The sequence below is a fragment of the Alosa sapidissima genome, chromosome 16 (assembly GCF_018492685.1).
Source record: "Alosa sapidissima isolate fAloSap1 chromosome 16, fAloSap1.pri, whole genome shotgun sequence".
Classification (NCBI taxonomy): domain Eukaryota; kingdom Metazoa; phylum Chordata; class Actinopteri; order Clupeiformes; family Clupeidae; genus Alosa; species Alosa sapidissima.
Window position 1 is genome coordinate 25,842,216 of NC_055972.1, and position 14,418 is coordinate 25,856,633.

At 48.0% G+C, this 14,418-nt stretch overlaps 1 protein-coding gene across 2 annotated transcripts in view; it reads right to left on the minus strand.

Moving 5' to 3' along the window:
• Nucleotides 1-14,418, minus strand: part of jag1b (jagged canonical Notch ligand 1b) — a 34,327-nt gene that overhangs the window by 7,060 nt on the left and 12,849 nt on the right. The window contains exons 4-19 of one of the 2 annotated variants that reach the window (XM_042065766.1): nt 14,149-14,406; nt 13,601-13,661; nt 10,206-10,336; nt 9,725-9,844; nt 7,855-7,968; nt 7,592-7,705; nt 7,338-7,451; nt 6,943-6,989; nt 5,920-6,093; nt 5,389-5,539; nt 4,053-4,217; nt 3,589-3,702; nt 3,281-3,394; nt 2,983-3,096; nt 1,219-1,335; nt 230-257 (exon numbers count right to left, since the gene is read on the minus strand). In XM_042065766.1, coding sequence (XP_041921700.1) covers nt 230-257; nt 1,219-1,335; nt 2,983-3,096; nt 3,281-3,394; nt 3,589-3,702; nt 4,053-4,217; nt 5,389-5,539; nt 5,920-6,093; nt 6,943-6,989; nt 7,338-7,451; nt 7,592-7,705; nt 7,855-7,968; nt 9,725-9,844; nt 10,206-10,336; nt 13,601-13,661; nt 14,149-14,406 — 1,936 coding nt within the window. The remainder of the gene's footprint in view (nt 1-229; nt 258-1,218; nt 1,336-2,982; nt 3,097-3,280; nt 3,395-3,588; nt 3,703-4,052; nt 4,218-5,388; nt 5,540-5,919; nt 6,094-6,942; nt 6,990-7,337; nt 7,452-7,591; nt 7,706-7,854; nt 7,969-9,724; nt 9,845-10,205; nt 10,337-13,600; nt 13,662-14,148; nt 14,407-14,418) is intronic. The other variant, XM_042065767.1, reaches the window with a different exon arrangement.

Below are 14,418 nucleotides of genomic sequence, written 5' to 3' on the forward strand. Positions count from 1 at the left end.
AAGGCCTGGAGGGCTTGAGAGCAGTTGAACTGTAAGTCATGAGCAGAGTGCACAATGGAGCCGCCCGCTGCTGACTCGGAGTGCACCCTTGGAATGACAGTGGGGAAGGGAGGGACCGCTTCCCAGCACCGCCACACTGCAATGCACCGACTGTGAGAAAACAGTGTGCAGCTGCAGCCTTGTGTTTACAGGAGCTAAATGCTCTAGGAAATGTTTTGCCTGGACTTACCATGGGTGTGGATTGCAGTCGTTGGTATCTGAAAGAGAGAGAGCGAAAGGGAGGGGAGAGAGTGGGAAGGAGTGAAAGAAAGAAAGAAAGAGAGAGTAAGTTTGTTTTATTTCACACACGTATGACTTGATACGACAAGATCACAACAGAGAACATGTCTGTGCCTGTGCGGATGGAATGGCTGATAATTCCTTGTCATTAACCGATACGGCATTCTGTTCCTCTCTGCTTCTGAAATGGGTTCCAGGTTTTTTTTTTATTTAACCCCTCCCTCCACCTCTCCCCTCCCCTCCCCTGTTTCCCCTTCAAAAATGGTTGGGAATCCATATTTGCCCCAGTGCAGGCACACTAGGATGCCGGAGTACAGCAAGAGAAGAAGGAAGGGAAAGAGGAGATCGGAGGGGAGGGGGGGACATGGAATGGGGCAGGGGTGGAGAGGGGGGGGGGGGGGGGGGGGAACATCTGTCTCCACTTTCCTCATTTCAAACTTTTTCCCTCTCTCCCCTTTTCTCTCTCTTTCTCTATCTCTCTCTGTCTTTCTCTATCTCTCTCTCATATGGCCAGCAGCAGTCTACAGCGTCCAGCCGGTATGTGTGTGAGAGAGAGGGAAGAGAGATGAAGGGGAAAGACAGAGGGCATGAAAGAAAAATAGCGAGGGAGAAGAAAAGAAATGGAAGAAAAAACAAACACAGAGAGGGACTTTCGGCTGAAGTAATAAAGGTTACTCGGCCACCTCCTCCTGTCTAGTTTTGTCTCCGCTCTTTTCCCCACTCTTACACTCCACCCAGCCAACCCTACTGGTCCCTCACCCTCCATTTCCCTCAGTGAAACTGGACAACATCACCGACTCCTAAATAATCTCACCTGCCTCATTGGTCAGATTAAAGGTGTCGTGTGTGTGTATATGGTTTGGGGTGGGGTATCTACTATGTGTGTGTTGGGCTGGGTGTACTGTATGTAGCCATGTTCCTGAGCTGAGATGCACTCACTCTCTGTGCAGGTGAGGCCTTCCCAGCCCTCCTTGCAGACGCAGGTGAAGGAGTCTCCGCTCACCACACACGTCCCTCCGTTCTCACAGGGGTTGGGCAGGCAGCTGCTGTTCTTTGCTGCAGAAGAGAAAGGGGGGGGGGGGGGGGAGAGGGAGAGGAGATGAGGGGAAGGGTGGCAGTCTGGTGGAATTTAAATCCAGATCATGAGAACCGTGACCCAACTCAAAAGTTCTCAATAACAGTGGCTGAACATTAACTAGAAAACGCAATTCCAGGGAATTACCAGTGCATGAAAATGCAAAACATATTGTGTGAAATATATTGTTAAAACAGATGATGTGCTACTTGGCAACCAACATGATGAGGTTTAATATAGTTGGAATGACTGAACTAGGTAGATGAGGTTTAATATAGTTGGAATGACTGAACAGTTAAATAGCTGGATAGTTTAAAAGGTTAAATTATTTGTGAGGTAGATGAGGTTTAATATAGTTGGAATGACAAACAGTTGTGGGCAGAAGAAACAGTTGAACAGGATATATAGTCTTAACAGAGCCAGTTTGTATGCTTAAAGCCTGAGACAGAGTATAGTTTAAAAGTTAAATGTAGATAGTGTAATGGATGTTGATGGACAGAAAGTTGAATGGATGTTGATAGGCAGATTGTTTAATGGATGTTGATGGATAGTTTAATGGGTGGATGAGTGAATGGTTTGAAGAGGATGAATGGATAGAAAGTTTGATGGAATGTGACTTATATCCTTGTAGAATGGAGACACAGAGAGAGTTGGCCTAGTTCAACAGAAAGCAGTTGATACAGGTGCAATCAGTTTAACTGGCTGGTTGCAGCTGGTAGTTGATACAGGTGCAAATCAAGTTAATTAGCCCATTGTGATGTCATCAGCCTAATGTTAAGTCTATGGGGAAATTTTGAGTAGTTTTTAATTAATAGTTTAAAAAGTATAAAAGTTACAAAGTTGAAAAATACAAAGCCCAGATGTCCTAAGTAAGACCTACGTAACAATTAAGTTTCTACGTTAAACGGTTGAAGCTGCATTAACTGCGTTAGAAGAAGAAGAAAAAGAAGAAGCCTAGGAAGAAGAGTACAGTGCATTTTCATGCACTGTAATAATAAAGCTAAGAATAAGAAGCCTAGGAAGAACAGTACAGTGCATTTTCATGCACTGTAATTACAAGAAAGCCGGAGGAGACAAAAAGAAAACGGGGGAAAAATCAGCGCCTAACAGTTTTTATTTTTGAGAATCAGTGGTCCCAAACGCCCCAAACTTTGGCGGCGATAATCTGTCTGATCAGGCTTTTGGGACAGATTAGTGTCAGCGCTTGCTGGCTCTGATGAAAAGGGAACGGGGCAGAGTGTTGATGGAGGGCGAGATAAGAATCCAGTGCGGGATCTCCGTGGCCAGTACCCGCCGGCTTCGCCTTACGCTGCCCTCAAACAAGAGTTTCGTATGACAGGCAGGTGTTGAGACTCTGCAATCCAACACCTTGCTCTTGCTCTTGCACTAGCGGAATACTTTCAGCTAATGCCCTTAAAGCCTCTGAATGCTGTCTAATCGGTTTAAAGGGTATCCTCGTTGTTAAAACTCACAGAAATGTCTTCGGAGCATTGCTGTCAGTTTCCTCTCTCCAAAAACACATCTTCTCTCCGGGCATGAGTGTGTTTAACGGCACCGTTAAAGGTCATAGCCTTTACCGATGAGGTCGTTGTGTTGTTTATGTTGGAGGACAGTTGTGCGAAACTCACCGATGTTGCAGGTGGCGCCCTCCCAGCCCGGGGAGCACTTGCAGGTGAAGTTGTCCCCCTCATCCAGGCAGGTGCCCCCGTTGTTGCAGGTTGCCTCATCGCACTGGCTTTCACCTGTGGTGATGCCACAACAGTGAGGTTTTCGTAACAACAGAACACACACACACACACACTGTATACACAAACATACTCCTTTGCATACACACACTACACAAACATACCTACACACACACCCAGGGAGAAAGGAGGCTAAAGAACATAGGGCGGGGAAGAGAGAGGGGAAGGAGAGCTTTCTTACGGGAGTGGCAGGTTTTTCCCTTCCAGCCATTCCTGCATTCGCAGTAGAAGTCGTTCACCAGGTCTTGACATGTCCCTTTATTAAGGCAAGGGCTCAGGCGGCAGTCGTCAATGTCTACGAGAGAAGGAGGTACAGAGGGTGAGAAAAAGTATGCAAGAGATGAGTACTTTTGTAACATGCACAAATCACCACAACAAGTACATCCTGTGAAATCCCAGCACAGAGATACCAGTGAGGAGATCAATCACTGATTTCGCACTGGTCTCCCTCCCAGCACAGAGCAATACTAGTGAAGAGATCAAACTCACTGATTTCGCAGTGGTCACCCTCCCAGCCGTCGGCACAGATGCACTTGTACACACTGACTTTGTCGATACACGTTCCACCGTTTTCACATGGGTTGCTTTCGCAGTCGTTAATGTCTGGTTAAAAAAAAAAAAGTGTGGGAGAGATGAAAATTTGGATGCATATCCGACCAAGGTTGTTTAGAACATATGAAGGTGTGTCTCAAATATTGTTTGGGTTAGGGCAGTGCTGTTGACATGTCCATAAACCACTGTAATGTGAAATGTCCTGTCTTCACTTTATATCAAAGTTAAAAATGTATGTTATGCCATATCCCCCTTCAGTTAGACCAATAAAGACTAACAGCTACCACACCTCTCCCCTTGCACATCCAGTCAATAGTGTTAGTTTGTCTTACTATTTAGCATTCAATTGTTTGTTTTGTTTTTCTATCTGTTTTTCTAATTTGTTTGTTTGTTGGGCTTACTCTCGTGACAGTAGGTGCCCCTGAAACCCTCCTGGCACTCGCAGGTGAACTGCCCGCCAGCCTGACTCCGGCATCGTCCGTGGGGACCGCACACGTTTGACGAGATGTAGCGTACACCCTCGGGGGTGCTGTTAGACTTCACCGCAACAGTACAGCTGTCAATGACTGCGTGGGGGAAAAAAACGAGAACAGAAGCATTGTGATGAGAGAGAGAGGGGAGAGAGAGAGAGAAAGAGAGAGAGAGAAAGAGAAAGAAAGAAAGAGAGAGAACAAAAAAGAAAGACAGAGAGAAAGAAAGAAAGAAAAAAGAAAGAGAGAGATTAAGACAAAAGGCATACACGCATGAGGCCTCCGATGTGCAACAGAGCATTTTGCTCGTCTGTGTTTGTTATTGTTCTCCCTAATGTTCTGTGATGGCGAGACCACTATAATCCTCAGAAACGGGGAAGCAAAGCAGGATGATGCTTTTTTGATGCTGTTACGGCTTCTTGGACAATTTGGGTTCTTTTTCGGGATGGTTTTTGCTGTTAAAATCTACCCTGTCTGTTCTTGGAAAGTGTGGGATGGTGTGACATGACTCTGCTCAAAAATGTCTAGTTCGTAGCCACTGCTAAGCGGACTTAAACACTGCTGAACTTATTGAGCACTGCAGTTGGTCTAACCTCTCTCTATCACACACACACACACCTGTATACACATTGACACATGCACATAATCTTTTTCTCCAATACACACTCATCCACACACACACACACCAAAAAAACAGGGAATCCCACCAAGTCATTACCAAACCGAGAACACACACAGAGCTGTGAATAGTTTGCCAGATTTTCAAGAGAGCTGGGGCAAGAGAGAGAGGAAGTGGGGGAAGGCTGGGGGGTGGGGTTGGGGGGGTAGGAGAGGGCGGCTGTCCAGAGGGGTTACTGTCAAAAAGCCCGTCCTGGCAACAAAGGCCTGAAAGCCTCATGAAAGTGAATCTGAGCCCTCCTTTTCACTGATGTCTCCCCAGGGGGAACACGCAGTCTCCACTAAGCTAGCCTTACTCAGCAACTATACAATGGCCTGCTACAAGGAGATCACTTTACAGAACGCCAGAGAGAGGGGGTGAGTCAGAGAGATAGAAAGAATAAAAGAAAGAAAGAAAGCAGGGTGAAGGAGATACAGAGAAAAGAAAAGAAAGAATGAGAGTGAGATAGGGATGACAAAAAAAAAAAAGAAAGGACACCATGTGCGGATAGGGGGCGAAAAAGGTACACAGGGTAAAAGAGAAGATGAGAGCAGCTGAAAAGAGCTAGAATGAGAGAAAAAAGGGGTGAGTGTGTACAGTAGTTCTTACCTTGGCAAGCTGTGGTACGGCAATGGTCTTTTAGGTGCGAGCAGTTCTTGCCCTCATAGTCGTCTGTGCACTTGCAGAAGTAGTCAGAGGCTAGGTTGAAACATGGGGCTCCGTTCTGACATGGATTGGGCTCGCAGTAATCGATGTCCAGCTGGATAGGGGAAAGGGGGGTGGGGGGTGGAATGGGGTACAAGATAAATAAATAAAAATGTGAGCGAGTGATGGAGGGAAGTGATATCCAACATTTTTGGAGGCTGAGGAAAGGCAGCACAGCCCACAGCATCCTCCCTACAGGACCTGCCAGGAAACGGAGCACTAAACGCCCCGACGAAGGAAAATAAATAAAAGGCAGATCTTTGAGAAAGCAGCCAGAAGCACAAGAAAGAGGAAAAAGGCAGAACAAAGCGGAGACAGAGAGAGTAAAAGGATAGAGTCAGGATTAAGGCACATCTTTTGCCACCTATGATTACATGGAACCTTTATTGGAAAGAGGGAGAGGAGAGATGGGGTACACATTTTAGTGTTGCTCACCTGACACAGGTTACCTGAGAAACCAGCCAGGCACAGGCACTGGAAGCCGTTGACCTCGTCCTGACAGCGGCCACCGTTCAAGCACGGACTGCTGGCGCATTCATCGATGTCCTTCTCGCAGTTCTCCCCAGAGTAGCCTGGGGGACAGACGCAGCGGTAGCCATTGACCAAGTCCTGGTGAAGAAATTAAGAGACATGAACATAAGTAGGAAGACTGGTTAGTTAGCTTTGCCTATCCACCGCAGAGAGCTGACCAGGCAAACCCTGGCCGTTTATAGACTTGGACATACGCAACGAGGATGTGGAAACAAGACTGCTGCCATGAGTGCAAATCCCAAACGAAAGGATCCTGCACTTTTTAGAGGCAGCAACTAATTCTTCAAGACAAACGATAAAAACAGCAGTTGCTGGTCTATGAAAACAAGTACGCCAATAACAACATGTGTAGACAAATATTACAAGAGGAGGAGGATACTAGCTGTGATTTGAGGAATGCGAGTCTTGGAAAAGTACGGGAAGAGGAGAAACAAAAACTCGGGGGAGAGTTTGGGAGTGGACGTTGTAAAGGCGCCCTAATCACTGACACATTTTCCTGGCATGGATGCCCAACAATGATGTTTATGGTAACTGAATCCTCTGGACTTGGATGGCCTTGGCTCTCCAGGCCTTCTTTTCCCCCTTCTTTCACAGTCTATGCCAGCCAGAGGCACCTCATTCTGTGTGTGTGTGTGTGTGTGTGTGTGTGTGTGTGTGTGTGTGTGTGTGTGTGTGTGTCAGCTGCCGTGCCGCAGCTATTTTTAAATGCTGTGCAGTAAATGAGTTCATTATGGCCGGCAAAGGGGAGGTGAAAATCAAATTCGACCACAAGCACAAACATCAACACGCCACTGAAGAAGAGAGAGAGAGGGGGAGGGAAAGAGGGGTGAGAGAGGGAGGGGGGGGGGTTATAAGAGGGGTGAGAGAGGGAGGGGGGGTTATAAATGGGGTGAGAGCAAAAGAGCACAAGAAGAGTGTAACACGTACCCTGCAAGTTCCTCCATTCAGGCACTGGCCATGGCAGTCGTTTATATCTGTAAACACACACACACACACACACCATGAGGACACATTTCACATCCACTCTACAAACATAAGATCATTTGACACCTCTGGAGAGGGCTAAAGCAGCAGCAACATGAATCAGAGCAACATCCGCTAGTGCTATCAGAAAATCAATCTCTCCCACCCCCCCCCCCCCCCACCTTCCTATGGGCCAAATGAGTTTGGAAGGCCTGTGTGTGTTGTTGTTGACTGTGACAGCACCATGTCCCTGGCTCAACACGACGTGGAGGTGTTAAGCGTATTAATGAGGTGAGAGCAGGCCAGCGAGCGAAGCCAAGTCTACAGCAGCGCTGCTGCCGCGGCAGACGTGAACTCACTGGTGTCGCAGTTCTGACCGGTCCAGCCGGGCAGACACTCGCAGAAGTAGCTTCCGATCAGGTTGCGGCAGTTCTTGGCGTTCTTGCAGGGTCGCTCCTCGCATTCGTTGGCGTCTGTGAAGGAAAACCAATTACCAAATTAGCCAGAGAACACCATGAACATATTCTAACAGGAAAGGGCTGTGCTGAGCCCCCCTTCCCTTCTCAGTACACTGAGAACACATGCTACATTACAGCTGACTGACCAGACCTACCTATGAGACAGACTTTCCCAGTCCACTGAGATGGACACAAGCACTTGTACCCGTTGACCTGGTCTTGGCAGGTGCCACCATGATTACATGGGTTGGTGCTGCACTCGTCAATATCTGAAAACAGGGAAAGTTAAACTTGGTCAAACTTCAAAATGCATAATGCATAGCAATACAGTGTCATTTGTGGTTGAATGTGTGTGTGTGTGCGTATGTGTGTTTGTGCGTGCGCGTCTGTGTCTGTGTGTGTGTGTGTGTGTACATACTGGTGGTGCAGGACGGGCCGCTCCATCCCGGGGCACACTTGCACTCGTACCCCTGGCTGTTCTCTACGCAGCTCCCTCCGTTGGAACAGGGGTTGGAGAGGCAGGCGTGCTCCGCTGTGGAGGACAGGCACAGGACAGGGCCAGGGGTCAGCACATGGACACGGACACCTTCTAATCTCTCTCTCATCGCCTGCAGCCGTGCTGCCTCTTCATGCCTTCCGACTACGCTCCGTTCCCCTTCTCTCCTCTACTCTCCACTGAGAAGACCACCCTTGCTGCTTAGTGAGCTCATCCGCACACATCACACTCACACACACATTCACACAGACGCTCACATTCTCTCTTTCTCTCTGCCTGGGCAGTGGTGCGCGGGGCCAGGAAACCATCTTTCATGCCAGGTTGAGCCGCCCAATACACCGTGACTTCCATCTGACCGCCCGCCTTTCTTCTCCAGAGAGGCGGTGGAAGGCTGGGGCTGGTGTGTGTGTGTGTCCCGTATGTGTGTGTGTGTTGGGTGGGGGGGGGGGCACCCTCCACCCTCCACCCTCCACCCTCCTGATTTTCTTTATCTTCGTTAAGGATGAACAAGTGTTTGACAAACAATATTAATGACCAAGTGTGGAGGAGAGGGGTGTGTGCGAGTGTGTGTGTGGGGGGGGGGGGGGGGGTGGTGGGGGTGGAGGAGAGGGTCTCTACGGGTGGCTGACTCTTTAGCTGAGAGGAGGAGGAGGGAGGATGCGGGAGTGTGAGAGAAGAGGGGATGTTTTCACTAACACTCCCATCAGGGCAGGGGGGCATTTCCTTGAGCTGTTCACATGGGGCTGTCAGCACCTACTGCTCTGGTGCGATCACAAGGGTGAGTGTGTGTGTATGCATGTGTGCGCGCGTGTGTGTGTGTGTGTGTGTGTGTGTGTGTGTGTTGGGGGTGGGGGTCTGGATCCAAAGATTGACCATGACGCTCCATTTCCCAAGCATTGCACCCATTCTGCCCTCCGTGACCACCTTGGTGCTCGACTGTCAAAACAGTGAGGAGCCACGGTCTCAGAGTGGATCAAAACAGCCGAATTAACTGACCTGGGAGCAGTGAGAGACGGGAGTCGACAGCTCAGGGAAGCGTGCCAAGGGGCTCTCCGCTTCTCATATGACTCTAAATACAGCTCCAGCGTCTCCACCACAGGCCCACTAAAAGCAGAGGGGCTGACTCAAGTGGAACTCGACGACACAACAGCCCCACGGATGGACCTCAACACGCTTCTCCTTACAAGAGCACTTGGGAAGACCTCTCATTGCGTTTTGAGGGTTACTGATTGACACAAAGAGTATCCACACTTATATATGCAGGCACACACACACACACACAATTCACCTCTGTCAGTTCAGAGCGGAAAGAGTTCTTGAATTGTGCGCTCGAGGCATAAAGTGACCAAGCTTTGAGATCCAAATCCACTGGCCTGAGACGAGGAGCTTTCCCATGCTTTTCCAACAGCAACACGGCGAAGGGTTCCACGTTATGAAACACCATGTCAGTCATGAGTAAGTAATTACTTAACGTCGTGTAAGACCATTAGCATTACCCTAGCAGCTGACAGGAGTAATGCCTTGAAATGTCCATCCAGTTGTACAATACAAGTCCTGCAGTTGACCTCACTGAAACTGGCTTGTTTTCAATTGTACGCAACATTGCCAGTTACTGGCATCTGTGCATTCAGTGCCTCATTCATTCAGACACAGGACAAAAGTCCACCGTGTGTGTGTGTGTGTATATGTGTGTGTATATGTGTGTGTGTGTGTGTGTGTGTGTGTGTGTGTAACAGTAAGGGCTTGAGGTCTTGTGTGTACACCATTAAGGTGAGAACAGGAGGGCAAATACCTCTCTCGCAGTTGACTCCTGAGTAGCCCTCAGGGCACGAGCACTGGTACTTGTCCGGCCCTGTGTTGCTGCAGGTCCCTCCGTTCTGGCATGGCTGCCGGGTTGCACAGGTGTTCAGGTCTGTCATGGGGGGGCGGGGGGGGGGGTCGGTGGAGGGGGGTGAGGGAGGAAACAGAGTTGTCAGACAAAGACATAGTGGCTGCTATAAATAGCTTTTACGGAAGGTGGTGACCGGTGAAACCTTCCCTGGATGTTCCCGGCTCAGACTCACTAAGGTCACCGAGCCATTGTTTAACCTCTTACATTAATAAGCTGACTGGCAAAGTACTTTTGAGAATTATTTTAATTATTATTCAGCCTGCTCTCCCTTCACCACAGAGTCTGAATGTTATCAGGTTGAGAAGAACAGGTTACAGGAAGTAGAGTGTCCGAGAGCCATTGAGACCTTGGCGGGAGCAATGGCGTAATCAGGGACATGTACCTTTGTCACAGAGCTGTCCACCCCAGTTGGTGTCACAGAGGCACTGCCACGGCTCGATACAGGTCCCATGCTGGCATCCTGGGTGAGGCTTGCACTTGTCACAGAATGGCCCTTGCCAGCCATACTGGCACCTGGTGAAAATGTCACAAAAACACACACTTAGTACATGAACACACACTTTTGTAGAAGTTATACATCTCTGGATCTAGACTAACGACATCACAACAGGAGTACATGCTTATACTGAATACACATACAGGTAATAAATACCATAAACCATACAATGTACAGCATTCCTTGTAGTGCGGACAACACCTCCAGAGTAGGACACATCTACTTCTGCACTGATTCTGCAGATTAAAGATTCTGACTAACAATGTCATGTACTTATGTTCTCTTCCTTTCCTCAAGACAAGAGATCAGATTTAGTCCTTTGACACCAGAGGTGGTTTACAATAACAAGCAAAGAAAACCAGATAGGAAGGACCACATCAATAAAATTGGCCACACGAGTAGGCAGAGAGAATTATGTGTCCCAGATTCACTTGCCAAAGGCTACTGAATTGAAAACCACAAGACATGCAGTATAATTTCCAAACGATATTAGACTCTCTGTGTGCCGCTTTTTTCTCTGAACCTCGGCAGACAATAGTATTTTTATGCTGCTGGGACTTCACAGCAGAACGTTTTTTAAAAACCCAACAACTCTATTCAACCCAAACTATTTAATGCTCGACCATTAAAAACAAAAGAGGGGGGAAAAAAGCGACCAGCTTAGGGCTCCGCAGGGACCTTTTCTCAGAGCTAACATTAGCCTGTGGCAAGACACTGTGTGTTTCAACACTGTAACGGCGGCTTGGCGTGGGGACAGTGCGGACAGATGAGGGGGTGTTCTCAAGTTTGCTGACTGCGTCGTCCCTTTTGGCCGCGCCGGGTTTTTCAAAGGCCTCGGCGTTCCGGCAGGCCTCCCCGGTCCGTGTTTTCCCACGTACCCCCCCCCCCCCCCCCCCATTCCTCTTCCTCCCTCCTCCCTGCTCTCCCCCTCTCTCTACCCCAGGCGTAGTGCAAGAAAGCCCTCTGACCGCGGAGAATCTCGCAGGCCGTAATTAAGCAGCGCCTTCCGAATCCCCAGCACTGGAGTGAGTCTCCTTTAAGACCGGGACCGTAATTAAAGCTCCATATCTACGACCTCCAGCGATAACTGGGTCTCTTTTTTTTTTAAAAAGCGGCCCTGATGAGATAGCATGTCGACAGATAGAAAGAGAGAGAGGGAGCCCAGCGCGGAGGAGAAAACAGACAGCCCTCTGGGAAAAAGAATGAAAACAATTAGCCCCGGGCAGCGGCTCAGCTGTAAAAATAAACGCGGTGGTTAAGTAAACCCCAGTCTGTGATTAAACAGGCTATTCGCACACACAAAAAAAAAAAACGGAGACAAGCAAAGTATCTCTCTCCCTGAGAAAAACGGACAACAACCTCTAACGAAATCACTTCCGGCCCCAGTGCTTTTTGGGATCCCTGAGACACTGAAGGGGAGTGGAGGGGCTGCTGGGAGTTGGGTTGAGGAAGTGGGAGAAGAGCTGCACTTTTAAGCAACACAATGCAGTTCTTTTACCAGCTTCACACTCATTCTGATGCCACACTGACTTACAATATGGAGAATGAAGTCTCTGACATTGCCAGTGTGTGCCTACAATGCTTGATATTGCACTATGTAACATTGTTGATTGGGTAGGATAATGACCCTTTTAGTTGGTTTTGGACTAACTGACTCTAAAAGGTGTTGGATATTGATGCCAAGGGGCATAGATATCAATCCTTCCAGGGTATTTCTTTAAAAGTCTGGGGGAGGGAGGGAGACAATTTTCCTTCAATGTAGGACTTTGCCTCTGGAAAGTGTGTTGGGCTCTAAGTGTTGTTGTGTCCCTCTTTGTGGGCATAGACTGGACACACTGGACCTTGACATGCTCTGTGCGGCACTTTATAAACAGGCTTTTTCGGAGGCCTAGTTCTGGTAACCCACACTGTGAAGCTGTAAGTGGGAGCCGTGCAGTAGCAAGTTGGCCTTTACTGGAACCTCAAGGCTTTTTGTGATGTATGATAAAAACGCTTTACACGCTAAGGACCAAACCATAATGACTCGGGAGATCACATGGTCGTTCTGGGCATGTCTGGGTGAGACGGCGATGTTCCAAGGAAGCACATCGAGAAAATGCCTTGGCTCTGGATAGGGGACTGCACTTGCCTAGGGCTGCCAAGTCATGCAAGTCAGCACTTTTTTTTCACAAAGAAAACAAAACAAACGAAATAAAAACATTATACTAAAACTCCAAGATGCAAAAGCCAAAGGCTTTGTTCCCAGACTACAAGTTTGCTCCTGACCAAGAGTGAAAAGTGTTATTCATAGTCAACATTCATAGCATTGGCCTCCAAACAAAGAGGTGAAGCAATAAGCACTAGCAGCATTTACCTTAGGCGATGGTGCTGATAACATTAGCAATTAAAGATAACATGGCCTCATTCCTGTTTGCACTCTGAATCAAATTCACTTGCCCAGTCAAGTAAATGAAGCAATCACTTTTCCAAAGGTAAATCAGTGAAACCATCCACATTGGCCATAAGTGTCGGAACACCACACGCCAACAAGCCATATTTGTATTAAGGCCTACAAACTAAGAGTCTTGTGCAAAAACATACAAGGCAATAGACCAAGCCAAATGACTGCATTCATAACAGTACGGCCAGTGTGTGTGAATGTGTTGACGTTCGCAGCGCTATCCCTCTCAGTGTGCTAACTTGTTTTGATATTCGTCTCCAACCGACTTCCCCCAAGGCGAAACTCATAAACCATTACCAAAACAAGCAGTGCATTTTGGGGCTCAGAGAGGAGAAGAGCTGATGCAGTGATAATGCCAGCAGCATGCACTACTAACAATTTCACTGTACAAAAATCCAATAAAAACCCCATAATGCAGCACCCACATTAAGCCCATGAAGACAGGTTTTTAAAAGTGTACAACTGGCTCAACACCGCTATGTCAACAAGGTAAGTTGAAACAGCCACTTAACACAACCTGTTGCCCCCAATTCTTTTCTCAGATAGAGATTTTACAGCATCAGGACATTAGTAGTAGAAGAAAGATCCCTGACAAAAATCAAGCTCAACCACAAAACATTCTGTGCAGTAACAGCTGTTCAGTAAAGCTGAAGTTCAGCTCAGAAAAAAACACAAAAAATATCTGAACCCCGTATACACCAACCCACAAACAAATCAGTTTATTCACTCCTAGCTGAAACTCCTTAATGCTGTTAAGTAATGTTCGCAAAGAGCAGCATTATGTCCTAAATGGAGCAAAGGTCATCGCAGCAAGACAAGGAGATTGTTGTGAGTGACTTACCGACATTCACCTGGTTGCTCACAGTCACCGTGCTCAGTGCTGCAGCCTTGTTTGCAAATAGCTGAGGAGAATGAGATAGGGAGAAAGAGAGAGATAGGGAGAAAAAGAGAGAGAGAGAGAGGGAGGGAGAGGGAGAGAGAGAGAGAGAAAGAAAGACAGAGAGAGAGAGAAAGGGAGGAGAGGGGAATTAGAGACTTGAGTGTTATCTGCCCCATGCCAGGGCTTCGATGTTGAGTCTGCCGACACACTCGTGGGAACATTTGTGGAATGCGGAGGAAAGTCTTCTAAATCCCCCACTCAGTAACTTACTTTCGTCCAACTCCGATTTCACACGACTTTAGCCACAGATGAGAGCAGCTTCCACTTGGGCTGCAGGCAATAACACTAGCTACATCTTGACAGCAGTGATGATTAATTCAAAAGTGGCAACACACCCCCCAACCCCTCAAAATACATTGCTTATACGGTTAAACCCCCCTCTTGTCTTCAGCCAAACACAGAGCCCAACAAACAGCCGAGGCAGTGTGGTGGTCAGCTCAGCCGCCTACCTTTGCTGCAGTCACGGCCTGACCATCCATCTAGACAGGTCTTGTTGCCATTATGGTCGCAGTTGAAGTGGCCAAAGAAATCGCTGCGGGGTCGGCAGTACTTGTTGCAGCCAAAGCCGTAGTAGTGCTCGTCGCAAGTGACCCGGATCTGGTACTCAAACTGGGCCACGTTGCCGTCGTGGGACAGCTTCTGCCACGGGTGGTTGGGGTTGATCATGCCCGAATGCTGGGCCTTCTCGATGATCTTCCCCAAGGAGCCTACACACACAC